General features: G+C 41.5%; 3 protein-coding genes across 3 annotated transcripts; all 3 read left to right on the plus strand.

Moving 5' to 3' along the window:
* Positions 1–1719: 1719 nt before the first annotated feature.
* SS1G_06847 (predicted protein) lies at positions 1720–2101 on the plus strand (the record flags this gene model as incomplete). Its single annotated transcript, XM_001592556.1, has 2 exons — positions 1720–1732; positions 1896–2101. 2 exons carry the CDS (start codon positions 1720–1722, stop codon positions 2099–2101), a joined length of 219 nt encoding a protein of 72 aa, XP_001592606.1.
* A 2056-nt stretch (positions 2102–4157) lies between these two features.
* On the plus strand, positions 4158–4887 carry SS1G_06848 (predicted protein; the record flags this gene model as incomplete). The annotated part of the gene is made up of 2 exons (XM_001592557.1): positions 4158–4295; positions 4558–4887. 2 exons carry the CDS (start codon positions 4158–4160, stop codon positions 4885–4887), a joined length of 468 nt encoding a protein of 155 aa, XP_001592607.1.
* A 1596-nt stretch (positions 4888–6483) lies between these two features.
* SS1G_06849 (hypothetical protein) lies at positions 6484–16887 on the plus strand (the record flags this gene model as incomplete). The annotated part of the gene is made up of 23 exons (XM_001592558.1): positions 6484–6605; positions 7099–7142; positions 7277–7767; positions 7828–8581; positions 8668–10339; positions 10918–11030; positions 11096–11332; positions 11440–11493; positions 11943–12040; positions 12261–12298; positions 12861–13831; positions 13888–14012; positions 14061–14141; positions 14185–14487; positions 14547–14568; positions 15003–15052; positions 15384–15423; positions 15618–15814; positions 15869–16012; positions 16268–16407; positions 16466–16593; positions 16645–16743; positions 16799–16887. 23 exons carry the CDS (start codon positions 6484–6486, stop codon positions 16885–16887), a joined length of 6012 nt encoding a protein of 2003 aa, XP_001592608.1.
* Between the last annotated feature and the right edge of the window lie 2502 nt (positions 16888–19389).

Below are 19389 nucleotides of genomic sequence, written 5' to 3' on the forward strand. Positions count from 1 at the left end.
AAAATAAGGGTGATGGCATGGTTATACTAACATTACGACTCTCCAATTATAGCTCTATACAACAAAAATCGTGTTACTAATTGGCATTGGATGGGGTGTAAGAAGAGAGTGATATACAGTGTCAGTCTGACAGGAATAATTTTGATGTTCCTTGGGAGCTGGAACAGATGGATAAAATGAAAGAAGTATGGATATTGCTCTTGATTTAAATTCATTAACATTATCATCTAATATATTTTTCCATTGTTGCTGTTTCCATTTCTTATTGCTATTATTGTCATTATTATCATTATCATAAAGCCATATCTTCAAACAAGATAAGCACCGGGTTTCAGTATTTCTGCCAAGCGGTTGGATCCTGTTGTTCTGCAGTGATTCAAATTCCCAGTAAACTAATAGGCAGAGAATAAAAGAGTTTATATTGTAGAGTATTGACCATGATACGCTTTAGTAGAAGATGGGGAGAGGATATTGGGTTAATACCCCAGTGTCTGTCATTCTGTGGACCACCCACTTAGAGACCCGAAGCCAGCTGGAGCGGGAAGTTCAGTTGCAAAGTAATCATAAGGAACCAAGTGATAGGATGAAGGTAGGTATATAAGACTTCCTTAGTCCATGTTTATCCATAATATCACAAAAAAAAGCTGGTTTCTTAACCCTCTTAGGCTTTTTGTCTCCAGATATTCTCGACAAAAGCTGTGTCTTCCATATATTCCCCGCAATTCTGTGTATTTTCCCTCCGCAGTCCCGTATCATCGTTTCCCTTATTACCCAAAAATAACAGCAAGACCACATAAACGACGATAATATAAAACATCCCATCCTATTTATCTCATAATCTTACCATCTTTTTCCATCTCAGCATAACACAACCGTATACGTAAGTAATATACAATAATTCGTTCACCACGAGCTCTCCTCACTATCATTGATATTAGGTGCAAAACTCCCACATTCCAAGTTAGCAGTAAATAAAATACAGTGCTGATTTGAGATTTTTGTTTTTGGGAATTTGGAGATGTATTTATACTCGTGTGGTGGGAATGCAGAAAGTGTGGAGACGGAGGTGAATTGTGTTTCCTAATACTATGGCTATAATTGAAGTTAATGATGAATTAGTACTGAGAACAAACAAATAGGTAATATTAAAAAAGAAGGTCTGAGTGAATTAAAATGCATGAAGTAAGGCGAGCGGAAAAAGATATCGCTTATTAGCTCAGGAGAGAAAGTTTAAAATGTGGACCGGTCACCGAAATTCATCGTTCGAAATGCCGCAAATCGAAGTTTTCGTATAAAGTTACACTGATACAGGTAGCCATGATTCCACAGCTGTAACTTTACTTTTGAACCAATTAAATGGTGTGGTGTCGTCTTCCCAAAATGTAAGATCTTACATATCCATTAGAACTCGCCGTTTTGATCATCTATTCCTCCACCGATATATTTTCACTGTTCTATAGACATGCTGCCTTTTCCAGACTTGCTGCTAGATTAGACACAAAGTGCTCGCTTCAAGCTATCGGATTTCAACTGTGTGCGCTTAAATTTCTTTATATATGATGACATGCCTTCTCAGACCGGGGGTTGGTTTGTGGTGCAGATTTCGCGCCGACTTAAGCGGACGGATAGCCAGAATAGCTGGGAATAGGGGCAGGGATTAGTTCTGAGCCTACTCGACCATGATTGAATAGTTTTGGTTCTAAGAGGTGGGGATCCACAATGGGGCTCGAAGGTATCTTCTAACACCCAAACCAAGGAATCCTCAACCTCCCATGCCCTATCCACCAAACAGAAACAAACTCCAGTATTACAATTTCGCGCGACAAGGTGGTAGCATAATTCGCTTGAGCTATATTATCGGCAGAAACCCTGCCTTTATCAAACTTACTATATAGAGGTCAAGGCACAAAGCATGAAGCGTGAAAAAAGCATGCCTGGATGTCGCAAATATCTTAAAGCCACGCGAACCTATGAAGAATATGCACTCTCACCGTCTGTAACCTCTTCCAAAAACATCCTCCTCAAACTCCTCGTGTATTCATCTTCCACTGCTGCCTACATACCAAATCTTCCGCCCTATGTCACGTTAGACATGCTTTGACTTCTTTCTTTCGGCTTCGAACGGTGACGGAGTTAGCGGGTTTTTTGGTACGGATCTTTGGTCTTCTGTTTTACTACAGACGATACATGCCCGATCAGCTATCCTTAATGCTGTTATAGATTTGGGAGCTCTTTATGAGGGTTTAGGGTATTCGAAAGATGCTCGTGCATCCGATCCGATTCGAATTATATCTTGACCCATCATTGGAAGGCTATTCCAATAATAGTCGATCCAAACGATCTAAGTTTGAATTTGCACATGGATACCTTCGTCATGATGTGCATAGTCATCTCTGGATCTGATAATCTTAGGGCCGTGACAGGAATTCTTTAAACCACACAGCTAAGGGTGTAAAGATTCTTGTTTGAAAGTTTGAGAGGGCACGATGTGTGGATGATCTAAGGATAACTCCTTGCAAAAGGAAGATTTTCTTCCTATCTTTGTCTGTTTGGAAACAAAATTACAAGTAACAATCGCCGAGTTAAATACTGCGACCTCATCCACCCCGCCTGATTTTACAACTCGAAGCTTCAAGACGATAGATGAAGCGCAGAATAAATTCGATTTTGATTAACTCTTTCTCGATCTGTGAATGCGCCGAAAAACCAGGAGAGAACTTCTATATATCTCACATCTCCGTGGCCGCCACTTGAGCGTCATCATAGATAGAATATATTCGTAAGATTGTTAGAATTAAACCCTCTTGAGCTGCGTACGCAAATATATCAATTGTTCCCCCCCGCCAGACTCCACCAATTCATAGAGTTGACATTCAACGCAGGGGCTCTGGGTGTAGTGCACGGCACTTTACGCCTCCAAATTTGCACCATTGCAATTTGCATCCAGCATTTCCAGTATGCAAATGAATCATATGATGGCACCGGATCTTTTCCGCATTGACATAGCGAAGGGGGAATGGCGTGAGATTCTTACCTCACCCAATTTCCGATCATAGTTGATTATGCCGAGAGGATTCCCAAGTAATTACAAAAATATTCCATGGCGGAGGTACACCATCAATCTTTCACCATCATCATTGTGGCTTCCTCAAACCCCTCTATACCGTCTCCATCAGACGTCGAGATTCACAACGCGTCGTCGACCTTTGCATGTTTTTGAAAATTGTAAGCGGAAGGAAGGACTTTGGAATAGTTGAGCATACACTAGAATCTATATACGCATCATGAAGATTGAAGAAGGAGCTGCGATTGAAGTCATGAAGAACAGTTGCGTGGTCGTAAATCTGGGGATTGAATTCTGAAAAGGGTGGAATAGATACCTCAAAAGTTCAGGGCTAGAGAATGGATCGTGGAAATTTGGGTAGAATAAGACGGATTGGTCAAGTATAAACATGGAGGGATTTAGTACAAGGTAGATGATCAATGACTAGGTATCAATTTTTTTTGGGCAAATTACTTTTGTATTTGAGCATCTAATAGTACTGACGAGTGTAGCTACCAGCTGTGAGCATCTTTATACATAGAAAGAAGTAACGGAGCTGGTACCGCTATGTACAAGAGAAAATCAAAGCATTACAGTCGTGGATGCACATGCAGGACTTCGAAACTACTCCAGAGGATTTAAGCGGGATTTAAAAACTCCATGATCACTTGAGGGAATGCAAACATCATGCGGCGACCAGAACTCTTCCTAGCCCGTATGCAATCATCATATTTGGAGACCACCAACTACCCCCCTCAGTGCACACAATACCACACGATGAAGGAAATATTCGACTGCATGAAGCCCAACTCGCAACGTAACTCTTAAGCCAATAGAGGACTGTGGAAAAAAGCTGGGCCGGCGAGTCGTACGACTAGATGGTAAAACATCTCTTTGATGTGACATAGTTGGTATGAAAATGAATGGCAGGACTTCGTGGTACAGTCTTACAAGAACGAGAACGTTAATCGGCTGCAGTTACCCGCAGCTTGAGAGATCTTAGGCCAATTAACTCTGTTGTGACATGGATAAATACGGACAATGGCCTGTTCATAAGAACTGCCCGATCATCAAGCCAGTTTGTGCATCAGTCAGATCCGCCAAGACCTCGAAAATGCCTCCGGGTGAAAATTCGCCCGCTAGATTCCTTCGGCTGAAAAGTCTTCCGGAAGACATGCAACAAAAAATATTGAGCAAACGAAAATGTGAAGCTCGAACCGATGACTCCAGAAGCAAGCAAGCACGTTGTTTCGTGTGCTAAGTCTGTATTCGTTAATGAGTAGATAGGACCTAAGTAACTAAGACAAGCGATTGGATGTTGAATTTGGTTACTGCCTTTAAGCCGCAAACTATTGATGTGCGGCCGACGATCTCTGATAGATAGTAAAAATCCACTAAAAGTTCTAGTTGGAGATGATTTTCTAGTTCCATTGATAAGCTATTGCTAGCTCAGAAGGGATGTCTTCATGTCCATCCACCAGTGTATAGTATTTGCAAACAACTCCTTTTAAAAGCTCGGAGCATGCCATTGCCCTTTCACGATAAAGCCTTGTTTTCGGAATTGGTTGTCCTCAGTTGATATGCTATCGATACAGCCCTGCTCTTCATTTTCCATGATCACCGCAACGATTCATGTCCGACATCTCCGACATGTCCGGCATGTCAGCCCCGTCGACTTCCGGTCTCCCCTACATTTGGATTCGAGGCTTTTGCCAAGACTTTGCGCGGTTGCCTTTCCTAGTATGAATGGAGTAGCCGCCGTTATGTTCGCCTTTGTTGTCTCTGATGTTATCGTTTCAGGCCTATCACGAATCTACTTGATCAATGGTGTAGCAAATTCATGAATAGCTAGCCATGCTCGGGAAACATAAATAACCCCGCGCTCTAATTGCACCAACCGCTGAAGACTGCCGCAAGATCTCTCGTAGCACTATTCGTAGAACACTGCCCCCCAACATAAACCATCTGGATGTCTGTTGTAAGATATATTACTATGTTTCGCCCTAAAGATATGCCATGCCTGTTCCCACGGTTTTTTTCCGCGTGCTTGCTGATGGGATCTACGAGGAGGCGCCCATGTCTGGGATGGGCGGGGAGGAAGAAGTGGATCGCGCCGTGAGATGAAGATAGATCGGTTACAGAGATATGGAAAGAAGAAACCTTCCCGGAGCTTATGCAAAAGTCCGCTCATGTAAAGAGGAGAGAGAAAGCTCCATGAAGAAGTAGTATAGTTCGAGTCCTGGAGGGTTAGCGCATTCAAGTGAAGGATATATAAACTCATGGCGGTGGCCAGATCTGAGTAGAGTAATTTGTAAGCAATACCTTAAATCTCACTTGACGGTTTGCAGTCATTGATTGAGATTGACCTAGGTAGGTAGATGATCTTGAGGTAGAAAGAAGTAAGTCAAGATACAAGATACGCAGTCGGATTAATGATCCAAACACCAGGTGGACCGTGCTGCATTCACATTGGATTGGGCTTGGCTGGTCAAAGACACCCGAAGTCCTTCCGCAGAGTCTCCTCCAGCCCAAACTCCTGCTCTCTTTTGCTCGCTCATATATATATATGTCGCCTCTCAAACTCGATGTTCTGCAATAACTAACTCTAATGTAATAGTCTGTATTATATCGCATTTTGATAGCTTGGCAAAAAGCTTGATTCCTCGCGCCTCCGAATACCCGAAGCTTGAAATCCCATTTTACACCATGGAATATTTACTTCGATGTGGTAACCTTACTTTGCGGAATTTTTGAATGTACATAGCACCCTACCGTTTAACAGAAAAAGAGGAAGTCTTAAGAGATTTGACATCAAGAAATTTACCGCCTTGCTAAACCGTCCCCCAAGGAATCGTGTGGAGCAAATCTGCTCAGAATGGGATGTTTTGTTGTTGGGATAGTTCTCGATATTTCTCTTAGCAATGCTCAACTTTGAGGATCTGCACTCACTGTATTTCATGAAATCATGCAGAGTTCGAAATTTTGCTTTGATCGTGCTTTAAATCCTACGGAAGCCGATGCAGATAGCCTTTCGCAATGGAAATTTTAAAGACATGATAGGCGTTCGGCGTACCTTCCAATTCGGCCTGCATTGCTCGCTGCTTCCTTGACTTGGAAGTTGCATTTTTATCTCGCAACAAGTCTCTTGATTGAGGATGGTCAAAACTGAATCTTATCTGCACGGCATCTCTTTCATCTCTTTAAGCAATAACTTACAGTTTGATCGAGAGAAGAGACCAAGCCTCAACTCTCTCTGCGATATCATCATAACATTTCTTTCCGTACCATTAAAGTGCTTTTAATTCTACTACCATATACCTCTTTTGCTGCCATCAAATGACCATTTAATCAGAGAAAAGGCATATTCTTCTATTTCCTCGCAGATCGCAAGGCTTAAAGTATCTTCAATTCAGGAGAACCTTCAGAAATAACCCATCAATATGCTATTTTCTCCTCCGTATATATTCGTGCTTCTTGCCGAGATTTTTGTTAATGTTTTAGTTCACGGTCTTTCATCTACCGACGAATACAGAGATGCAGATCTGCAGCAAACAGGATACCTGTGAGTACTTTCCTTTTTCATATAAAGAAGAAAACACTGAGTAATAGCCAGATCTAATCATAACATGGACCCGGGAATCATTGACAGCTCATCATTCGGGCAACTGTGGAAAGTTGCTTTCAATTTCCAAGAACAAGTTAGTAATATCAACATGTTTTCATTCCGATTACAGCTATTTCTTCCGATTTCATCATGCGAAGTTTGTTACATTCTGTAATCCTACATGAACGAACCAAATACTGTGGTTTATTGTATCATTCGTTCAAACATTGAGATTTGCTTGTTTGAGCCCCTGCATTTATGTTGTGCGAGTGTACTATCTGGCATGGGGTCACTTTGCACATGGCATGAGTGATTGCTAATGAATTCAGTTCTATGCTAAACCATTAACTTATACACCACTTACGGGAGGCCCTCAGTTGTTATTCCTTGCATCCAGCCAAAACTATATCAGAACTCTCAATGCCGAAACGGGAGTGCTCATAAACTCAAGACAAGTTCATACCCCGTTCTTACAATCTGATATAGGATGTACAGGTATGTTTTGATGTGAAACAAAAGCTAGATATCACCAAGCTGACCGCTTGCGAGACATTCCCAATTTCATCGGTATTATAGGTAATTAAGAGAGAGATATTTATCTACCTTTCACTTGGCTAATCAAACTAAAGGCACACCTATCATTGACCCCGCCACTGATATAGCATATTTCTTCGCCAAAACTTACATACCAAATTATAGAGTTCCAGGTAACACTGGGACGGCAAATGGCGTCTACTACTTTCATGCGGTCAATATTAGTACTTTACTTGACGTATTTCCACCAATACTTATCGACGGTGCAATTGCGGATAATGCCCCCCAAAAGTATTTCATTGGGGGAGTGATTCTACAACGTCCTTCATTGACACAGGTTGGCAGTGTGGTATATGGCTCTTTCGGGGGCCATTGTGATCTCTTCAATTACACTGGTCTTGTGATGGGCATCGACATCAATAAAGCCAAGATCATCACCAACTGGGCAGTTGAAAGTGGACCATTAGTTCCGCAAACAAATGTTTTACTTCAAGGAGGAGGAGGTGGAGAAGGTGGGATATGGATGAGTGGAATGGGATTGGCGACTGATGGAGCTAGGATTTTTCTTGTAACCGGGAATGGTGGTGTAAGTATCCTCTGTTCTCGAGATAGTATGTCAGTACTGTGCAAAGACTGACGATTCTAGGCCCATCAAAATCAAGGGACTCCAGCTTCTGGTTCGAGTGGGTGTCAAACTTTAGGGGAAGCAACTATCAATCTAGCCTTGGATAACACCGGGGTAATTTCTGTGTCGGATTATTTTCAACCTTATGACTATCAAAACATGGATGCTGGTGATCAAGACTTTGGTAGTGGAGGCATTGTTCTGCTTGATCGGACAGTTTTCAAAGGCACAGGTGTGGATAAAATGGCCGTCACTGCTGGCAAAAATGGGAAAATCTACATTCTCAATGCGAATAATCTTGGCGGATACAAGCTAGGCCCAGGGCAGACTGACAATATCTTGCAAACTATTGTCACAAACGCAGCCGTTTTTGGTGCCTGCGGCTCTTATCCTCTCGAGGGTGGTTTCATTTACTGTACCCCTGTCGGCTTAGCAACATCAGTCTATCAGCTCACATTCACGTCTAGCGGTATCCCCCAATTCTCTAAGATTGGTCAAACTAATGAGATATCTGCAGGTCGCGTTGGTGTGGGAATTCCAACCATTACTAGCTTCAATAATCAAATTGGCACGGCCATCCTTTGGATGACAGATCCTGATGCTGGGCTCCGTGCATGGTATGCTGTTCCTCAAAATGGTGTTTTACAGAAAATAAAGATACCGCAAATTGGAGGTGCGAACAAATTCCAGCGCCCGGCTTTCGGAAACGGTCGAGTATATACAACAGATTCAAATGGCGTTCTTTATTGTCTCGGAGCACCTGTTAACCTTCCTTGTGAGTGATGTTATGTTTTCACATCATCAAAATCTTTTGTCTGATTGTCGAGAATCTGGGATAACATATGCTAACTCAATATGTAGTAAATTGCACTTCTCCAGTTGATTTCGGGGTTGTAGCCCTTGGAAGTAAGTCGGTTCAGAATATTAGTTGTACTGCGATTATTGCCATTACTTCAATAAATGGTGCAACTGTTGGGAATGGATACTTCTCAGTCAATAATTCAACCTTGCCAACCGGACCCTTGAACGCGGGTGCCACATTCATATTTCCCGTCACTTGGGATTTGACGAATGTTCAAGTGGGAGCCACGGCAAACACTTCTTTTGGAAATGTATCTCCTGGAATCAAAAGCACCCCCTTGACAATTTTAACGACAAATGCAGTAGCTGGCTATGCTACTCTTTACCCAATAAGTTTGACTGGTACTGAGGTGTCCTCAAAACCATTCCTGGCAATTGCTCCTACCACCGTGGACTACGGCGGAATTATCATCACGAGTACTAGTAATATCAATCCTCAGTCTGCTATTTTCACGATATCGAATAAAGGATTAATGTCCATGACAATTACGGGGTATGCATACACTGCGGATGAGTTGGATGATAATCCAGTCTTCATCAACAGCACCGTGATAAACGGGACATGGGACCTGGGGTTTGGATACTTCACTGCAGTAGGCCTTCCAGCGATAGGAAGTCAGGTAGCCCCAAGTTCGCAGCTATCTATACAATCCTCTTTTGACCCGACCAATGGAACTGGATCGTACAACTCTTACTGGCAAGTCTGGTCAGATGGAGGTTCAGTCAATATCATTCTTGAGGGTATTGCCTCCACGGCCCCGATAACGAATTTTTCAATTAGTAATGGTGAAGGCGGATGGCTTCCCCAAGCTAATCTTTTTATGGACTTCGGAAAAGTAGCACCTGGAAGTTCGTCTTCGCAGCAGATACGAATCTGTAATGTTGGAGGTTCCTCGCTAGAAATTAGCAAAAGCAAACCACCAAATGGTGTATTTCATATCAGTGACCCCACTGAACTGCACGAATCACAACAGATAGCTGTCAATGATTGTGCATATGGAACCGTTATTTTCTCCGCAAACGTGGAAGAATACAATAAGCCAGACCTGCTGCTAAATAACACTTGGACGTTGAATACAGATGATGTTAACTGGGGAGTTCACGTTGTCGAAATTACTGGCACCGTCATCTCGAAAAAAGTTGGCCCGATAAATTCTACGACTGGACAAACAATTTATAATTACCTCGGATGTTTTCAAGAATCCACGACGGGACCACGTCTACTTCCGAATCAAGGTTACACTCCTAATGTAACCGTTAATGATAATGATATGTGCCAAGAAGCATGTTACGGACTGGCACAGTACAGCTTTGCTGGTACCGAATACACGAGCCAATGTTGGTGTGGAAATACTCCACCACCACTAGCGGCACAAGATGTTACTGATGCGTTGTGCAATTTTGCTTGCCCCGGCGATCCTAATGATGCTTGCGGTGGGACTGGTTATATTTCAGTCTTCTATAATCCTACAGAATATGTTGCTGGAACTGACCCAGCACTGTATGGTCCTAAGACAGTCAGCAGTGTTGGTAACTACAATTATCTCGGATGTTACAGTGAAGGGACAAATGGTCGTGCCTTGGCTGGTTCGAGTCCCCAAGCACCACCTACAGGGTTCACGATCGAGTTATGTGCAGCTGGCTGTAAAGGATTCACATACTTTGGTATGGAGTATGCCAATGAATGTTACTGCGGTAATTTGATAGGTGTCGGTTCGGTCAATCAGACTAGCGGTAATCCAAGTGTCAATGGTTGCTCTATGCTTTGCAAGGGCAATGCAAAAGAATATTGCGGAGGACCGGGAAGGCTCGATGTATATATGCTAAACACCGCGAGCTCTCCGCCTCAATCTACGACATCAACTAGTTCAACTACATCTATAACAAGCTCGAGTACTACTTCATCAACTTCTACGACGCAAATCACATCTACCTCCACACCTACTTCGTCATCCTCAACATCATCTACAGTCTCAACTTCCTCATCGATTTCGTCAACATCAGCTATTCCCACACCCACTGGCCCCATCACAGTGACAAATGTCCCCGGTTATGATTATCTAGGATGCTACAGCGAAGCAACCACAGGTCGTGCTCTCTCTGGTCTACAGCCCGCCCCTCCAGTTGGTGGTTTCACAATCGAGTCTTGCCAAAAGATTTGTTCCGGGTTTGAATACTTCGGAATGGAATATTCTAATGAGTTAGCCAGCCCAGTTCCCTCTTGTTTATGTCATCACTGACCCGATTTAGATGCTATTGTGGTGCCACCATAAACGCAGGATCTGTTCTTCAGGCTAGCACAATACCCGCTGTAAATGGATGTGATATGTTATGTGCTGGTAACGCAAGTGAATACTGCGGAGGTTTGTCTACCTATCCTCTCCTGCTCAGTCCCACAAAATTAAACATGCTAATCCATCTGAAACAGGTAGTTCTAGACTCAATATGTACCAACTCAACGGCACTGTTTCGACACCAACACCAGCCCCCACAGGACCTATTACAGTCACAAATTTAACAGGATGGAGTTACCTGGGTTGCTACAATGAATCTACAACCGGTCGTGCATTGAGTGGTCTAGAAAATCCAATTCCGGGTGTGAATAATAGCGTAGAGGCTTGTTCCGCTGCTTGTGCGGCCTGGAATTATTTTGGAGTTGAGTATGGTGAGTTTGGATCTCTTAGCCGCACGTAGAAGGAGGAGTTTTTAGTCGGGCCTGGATTGATAATAGGATTAAAGCAGAATGGTGCTAATGTTAAACGTGCAATACAGGTGATGAATGTTATTGCGGCAATGCGATCAATACAGGCTCGACATTACAGGTTGGTACGACACCGAGTGCCACGGGATGTAGTGTGGTGTGTAGGGGAAATGGGACGGAGTATTGCGGGGGAAGTTTGAGGTTGAATTTATATCAGGTTTCGTGAGGAAGGATTATAGGGGAGGACTAGCATTCATAGTAGAGAGGTGAAATTTGGTATGAAATTATGGTGAAATTCAGAGTGAGACGATGGGATGGAAAGGAAAGGAGGGATAAATTTCTTTGCTTTTGAGATCACGGAAGTGTGCATCACGATTTCTACAACGGGACTGGGGTATAATTGCTAGTTGACTCCAGTTGATGATGATCTTGAATTGCTTTTCTCTACAAAATATATTCAAATCTGATGCATATAGCTAGCGGGAAGCGACAGCATTAATTGGAGAAAGTTAGGGATTTGCGTTTGCATGGTTTATCTGACTAATCAAACGGGACTTACTGATTGATGGAGAAGTGGAAAAATCCTTAGAAGTTTACCTAGTGAAATACGAAATGCATCTTTTTGGAAATGTGATAGAGTATGAGCAAGCAAAAAGACTTCGATCGAGCGAGGTAAGTTTTATGTTGGGTGTGAGGCGGGTAAACCGAGCACGGACCTCTAGTTCTCTGTCTAAGCTATGTAAGTTGCGAAAGCGATTCACCGTTTATTCTGCATCTAAGCGGGATGATGAAAGTGGCTTGAAAGCAGCTACCCGAGGAATAAGAAAGCTTCATCTTCGATTTTTTCATGTCGATATTCACTGTTACGGATCTGATAGGGACGAGAAGACAGGCTTTTGAAGCTAAGGTTTCTCTTTCGAAAGTCTTCGGGTTTGATGTCTTTTAACCTTCAACCTACAACCTCAAACCTTCAACCTGAGCTTTCAACCTTAGACCAGCAACCTCCAATCTCCAATCTCACACTTCTGATCTCCAATCTTTAATCTGCAATATCTTCAATTCTGTCTTTTTGATACAAAATCTCTACTAATTCCTCAACTGCTGGGCTTAACCAGCTGATTCTAGCTCTTCAACACGAAATTACCACCAATTTGAAGGGACAACCTTCTTCGATCTATCATCTACTATCTTAGCCTCATAATTTGCCTAGGTGATCTTTTTGATTATTAATATCTAACCTTTCTCTTCTGAGCTTCATCCCGAAGTTGATACATACGGGCCCTTCCACCATTAAAAATCTCATGGTCAATTCTTATTCTCCGCAGTCATTCTTCTATGCCATCAAACACACAGGAATAATGAATCAAACTCCGCCAGACAGCAGTCCACCGACAAAGCTTGCATTGTCTTCTGATGCAGACCTCATTCTGAGCTCAGAATCTCAATTGAAATCAGCAAGCATGTCTGCTAAGACACCAAAGCTAAGGTCTAGCTTCAATGGTACAGCTCAAACTCCCATCAAGGCTGAAGATAGTGAGCTGGAAGAAATTGATGCTGTCGTATGGACTCCCTATCCAAGATCTAAGTCTACCGAGAAAGGATTAGGGCAAACGGAAGTCAAGGCTGAAGATAGTGAGCTAGAAGAAATTGATGCAACAGTTTGGTCTTCCTCACGTGCGGGATCTGCAGCACAAACGCCACGCAAGCGCCCGAGATCACATTCTGTGTCTGTGTCCGTGTCCGGGGTTAAATTGGAAGGAAACGATGTTCAACTGAAAATCGAGTCTTCAGACTCTTCATCCTCAGACGAAAGGCGGAGCGTTTCAAAGCGTAGAAAATCTTTTTGGGGCAAGAGCATTCCCTTTGATAGGAGAGTGCCTCATCGCACAACTTCTCCTGAGTTTCGACATGCTGCAGAGTTAATGGACCAGACAAAATCTGCTCGCACCCCAACACCAGATGATAAAAATCCTCATAATGGAGAAACCGAATATGAGCGTGATTTGGAGAATAGTGACTTCAGCGATATCGAAGACGATGAAACTATGCCTTCTGTCGCACCAGGCCCTCTCCCTTCCCAGAAGAGAAGAACCCTGGAGAAGTCCGTGAAGACTTCCGAAGAGTGGTACGCTCGTTACCACCGCAAAAAGGTTAAATTTCAGAAGAGACGAAATCACAGAACATTTGCAAATGATGGAGCAGCTTCAAAAATTCACAATTTTTTGAACCACGACCCTATTACTGCCCACAAAGAGAAGCCTGCTGAAGAGCAAATCACTAACATCGAAGCATCTTCGAAAAGGGATTACTTTGATCAGGTTCTTAGGAATATTCGAACCGATGGGCGCATGCACAACTGCAGAGGCGATAATACTGCACTTAAGATTGCTGGCGAGGGTTTTGGCCGGGTCAATGTGAGGTATCGGAACGAGAATACATGGTGTTTGAAAGGGGTAAAGACAGGTAAATATCCCGACCACTCTACCATGCTTTGCACGATTTGACACATGTGTTTGCAGCTCTATATCATCATCAACTCCTCTGTGCTAGCTGGATGTTGGGCCGGGAGTATGATCCCGACGGTCCATCGGGAGGTTTCAACTGCGATGTGATGGGTCTTGGTAAAACATTGGAGATGCTTGCCGTATGTAATAAAACTTCGTATTCTTAATCTTTTATTGATAGGTGGCAGACTATTGTCGGTAGCCCTCGTCCTGAAGGCGCAGAGATATCAGAGATAGGCCCCACTCTTATCGTGGTTCCCTCCAGTATTGTAAGTTCAAATGCAGAAGGCTGTTCCAGATACTAATGCTTAGCAGTCCGCACAATGGGTCTCGGAAATAGGCAAACATCTTGCTGATCGCGGCTTAAATGTGATTCTTTATGCAAAAAGCCAAAAGCTTTCCAAGAACACACTCATCAAAAGTGATCTGGTTGTAACTTCTTATGATCAGATGCGAATGAGTTCGCCATTTCCACCACCCTGGTGGCTCTTAGACCTAGCAAAAAAGTTGAAGGTGAAAAGCTGCACATTGGATGGACGGCAGTCTATCGAAGATTGGATCGATGACAATCGCGAACAGTGTGGTGAGGTTTTGCATAAGATTAATTGGTACCGAGTAAGTTAACTCCCTGAGACTCATCGTACTACTGAAAGTCATGCTGACATCATTATTAGGTCGTTCTCGATGAAGCTGTAAGTAATAATCACTATGGTTCACGAGGCTTTCTGACACACATAGCATCACATTAAGAATCATAAATCAAAAACTAGTTATGTGGCGAGTGCTTTACTTGGGAAATATCGCTGGCTAATGACGAGCGTAAGAGATACCTCCAGACAATATTCACGCGTTGAAACTAACCTTCAGCAGACACCCATGATGAACAAACGAGAAGGTCTAATTCCTGGTCCCAAAAGGCTCTTCATGCTGCTGACGGTCGCTAGAACTTTATTCATACTTCCGCTTCTTGAAACACGCGGAGGCATCAACTCTTGCAATGTTCGTTGAAATATTCTTTCTTAAATCAGTGTTATCTGATCAATCTGTAGATTTGAAAGAGAGTATTGCGATTACACGAGTGTATGTTCCTTTACTCAAAGGGCATTATTTGTGCTGACATACATTCATAGCCTGCCTGCAACAGCCGATTGGACAAACTATTGTCTCGTCTAGTGATTCGGTAAGTGTAATACCCTCGAAAAAATATCCCTGGATCCTGAAGATAATCTTTAACATGTGCGATAAATAGGAGATCTATGCAAGATCAGATTCTAGGGAAAGAACTAATTACACTGCCTACCCCGCACAAGGAGAATGCAACCGAATCATTTCGGTTTGCGACTCGGACATTGTATCGTGCAATTGAATCGAAGTTCCGAGAGATCATAGCTCAACAGGAATTTGACGATAATGACCCCCGTAACAAGATGAAGTATCTTATAGTAATGATTTTGCGACTACGACAGTGAGATTCCCCTGTTTGTGTTGATTTTTGTTCGCTAACAAACTAGATTCACCGCGAGTCCCTTAGCTATCGAGCCACAAATAAAGGTAACTAAGTGACCAATTTTAATCGTGACTTTACTAACTTCTTATAGGCTTTATTCACGACTAAAGAGCTTCAGAAATGACGAAAAGATGTGGAAAAGACGTGTCCTGCTTTATATGATCGTATGTGCCTCAGAAATTTAATGTTACCTAATCTAATCCGCACATAGGAACGGGTATCTGAATCAACAGCTTAGATTCTGGTCACCACGGACCTTTGATTGGTAATGAGGTTATCGATGTACATATATGTGAAATTTGCAACCAAGAAGCAGATGACCCCCGTCAAGTCCGCAATTATCGCAAGGATCGCAATGGCGAAAAGAGCTGTGACCATATCTTTTGCGAAATTTGCATAGAGGTTAGCATTAATGCACAGGTTGCGAGGACAGATGTGCGTACCAAAAAAGCCGTTCACTCAGGATTTCAACCTGCTTACAACCTGTAGAATATTGAGTGTCCGGCCAATGGCTGTGGCAGAAAATTCAACCCCGATCGCATGATATCACTGGATTCATGGTCTACTGGACCTGAGGAGGACACTGGTATGAAAAAAGGACGAGACAGAGTGGGATTTTTACCAAGACTGAGTGTCAGATCGGAATGGCTCGATGATTTCAACAAGGGAAAAACCAAGCTTCCTCAGACCCCAAATTGGAAGCTATTAAACGAAAACTTCGATTATGGCGCGGAGAGGCACCTTCAGACAAAATTGTGATCTTTGTTCAGTGGAAATTGATGATGAGACTCATCGGGATTATGCTCAAAGAGGAAAATTATAATTTCTTATACTATACTGTGAGCCAAAAGTTCTGCACCTTCAAAAATAGATTTACTGATACTTTAGCAGGGTGAAATGAAGAGTAACGATCAAGCTCATATTCTACGTGAATTTGAGACAAACCCAAAGTTTACAATACTTATAATTGGCCTCAAGGTTGGTGGAGTGGGCCTGAATCTCGCGTTTGCCAATCGCGCGATTATGGTGTATGTTTATTTCATACTTATAGTGCAGATCTGATAATGAATGCTAACATATATATAGTGATCTCTGGTGGAATGCAGCGACGGAATCCCAAGCTAATGGTCGAATTTTTCGAATTGGCCAAGAGAAAGAGACTAATTTCGCGAGATTTATGATGAGGGAATCAGTTGATATTCGACTGCTTCGTAGTAAGATAACTACCATAGAACATATAAAAATCTAAGCTGAAATTTAATTAGTGCAAGTTGAGAAATCAATTGTCATTGTTGGAACACTCGAAAGTAAAACCGAATTAACTTACGCGGAAGCTCTCTCATTCTTAGGTGAAGTTCAGTGGAGTAGGTTCCAATCATTCTTTTTTATTTCGATCATATTGTTGACTTGACTTGGCAGCCAACGATAGTCGTCTCAAGATTATTGATGATCATGAAAAGCTCGAGGAATGGCTTGACGACTGGTTGAACAAGCAAAAGAAAGTTTGATTCCCGTTTGGAACTTAGAACAACCAACAGTGATGGGGAGCTTTCAAACAGTTGGTGTGGAGACAATTCTTGCTATTGTCTGATCGACCATTGTTTATCAGCTGCAAAGACATTCATCATAATCATCTGCCCTCATTCTCACTCCCAGGATGCTCTAGAGATTCTCGTTGGGTTCCTCAGCGAGCAAACCGGATATCTCGATCTCTCACAAAACGTCAATTCAGTATCAACCTCACAGCATCGCAACAAAGACTTCTGTGTCCTCAGCAGCATTAACTATCACTATTGCTGCAACTCCAACATGAAGACTTCACGCTGCACACACAATCGGCCTCCGTCGACACATAAACTTCATCTTTCGCTTCATCATTTCTGGGAAACCCATCTAAAACAGACGCCGGCAATATAACAACTTGAAAATCAATACCTCAAGTTCTTCCGATCAAAAGTTTTTGCTCCTTTCTTTCATCAATATTCACCTGGCCCAGCGAATCCCCATATCCATCTCAATTTTATTCTCACCTCGCAATTTTCGCTGTCATTATCAATACTCGTTCGTCACTCCCTACTCATAAACACTGTTGTCTTCAAGATTCGTCAATTCCTACTCAGAACCGCCACTGTCACTGCCATCCGACATTTACATCCGCAATTTTAGATCTGGGGTCTTGATCGTTCTTATGGTCGGCAATTTCTGAGTTGAGAAGGATGAATGAATGGAGGGATGAATGGCTGGCTACACGGAACGCGGAACTCTCTTGACGTAAATAAATATATTATACAAATAAATAATATACTATAATGATATATAATTTAAAATGTTGTCATTATTTGTTTCTTTATTATAATAAAATGATTTTTTTTTTGGTAATATTTTTATAATAATTATTTTAAATATTATATTAAAATTGAAAAAAAAAATCTTATATATTTACAATTAATAATATAATAAAACCTTTTAAAATAAATGAATTAATGTGATCAAAAGGGTGTTTATAGACCAGCAATTGTATTTAACTTAGAATCTACAGGTGAAGAGCACCTGTAGATAGGGATAGCTACTCTATATATACACAAATGAATGGCCTAGCCGCAATGATTAGGCAAAAAGAAGTCATATTTATTCCTCCAATGATCTTACTTTACCGATAACCATTGATACCTAGTACTTGTCCGGATCTGATCCTCAGGTCACCTAAATCGCATACTAATCTCGAGTAATCGTATCATGTGTGGACATGGTTAATGTACCTGAGGTTTCTTATATAATAAAGGTGGGAGGAAAGCAGGGATTTCCGTCACAATTAAGATTTTTTAATTGTTTTTATATAAATGTTTTAAAAAAAAGTTATAAAAAATTAATAATTTAATTTATTAATTTTTTTTTTAAATTTAATACTTAAAGTCTAGATTGAAATAAAAATATATAATTAATTTATTATTTAATTTATTATTTAATCTTTCATGTGACGGAAATCCCTGCTTTCCTCCCCACCTTTATTATATAAGAAACCTCAGGTACATTAACCATGTCCACACATGATACGATTACTCGAGATTAGTATGCGATTTAGGTGACCTGAGGATCAGATCCGGACAAGTACTAGGTATCAATGGTTATCGGTAAAGTAAGATCATTGGAGGAATAAATATGACTTCTTTTTGCCTAGTCATTGCGGCTAGGCCATTCATTTGTGTATATATAGAGTAGCTATCCCCATCTACAGGTGCTCTTCACCTGTAGATTCTAAGTTAAATACAATTGCTGGTCTATAAACACTCTTTTGGTCACATTTCAACTCATTTATCAATTATTTTATTATTTAATTCTTCAAGTAGTTTGTTAGTTAGTTTATCAATTAATCTATTATTTAATTTATTAAATAATTTGTTTTTTATTTGTTTAATAAGTATTTCATTTACTTTACTAGCTCGTCGCTTAACCAATTCATTAATTAGTCCACTAGTTAATCCATTAGCTATTCTACCAGCTAGTCAGTTCGTCCGTTCGTTCATTAATCACTTAATCACTTAATCACTTAATCACTTAATCATCCAGATTTAGTATATATCTTAACTTCCCCTCCTTTCCATTCTTTTCCATCCCTCTCTTCTCTCATTTTCTTCTCCTTTCCTTCTACTACTCTCCCAACTACCCTCCTCTTTTCTTTTTCCCAAGCACTCTCCCTCTCATCTCCAAAACACCCGAAACACCTCCAAATCTTAATACTACTTGCATCTAGATTTATATGGTACACATCTATACCATCTATTTACACCTACACCTACAAAACCGTTATAGATAAATATACATCACATCAACAATCAATCCACCATACACTCATCACAATCAACATATACACAAACCCAATCAACCCCCTCAAAAAAAGAATAAATAAGCGAAAAAATCAAAAATGGTATCATCATTACTACTTTAATATATCAATCCATCCACCCTTTTCCCCCTAACATCCCTTCCCTTCCTTTACCCCATCCCCTTAA

The sequence above is a fragment of the Sclerotinia sclerotiorum genome, genomic scaffold (assembly GCF_000146945.2).
Source record: "Sclerotinia sclerotiorum 1980 UF-70 scaffold_8 genomic scaffold, whole genome shotgun sequence".
Taxonomy (NCBI): Eukaryota; Fungi; Ascomycota; class Leotiomycetes; order Helotiales; family Sclerotiniaceae; genus Sclerotinia; species Sclerotinia sclerotiorum.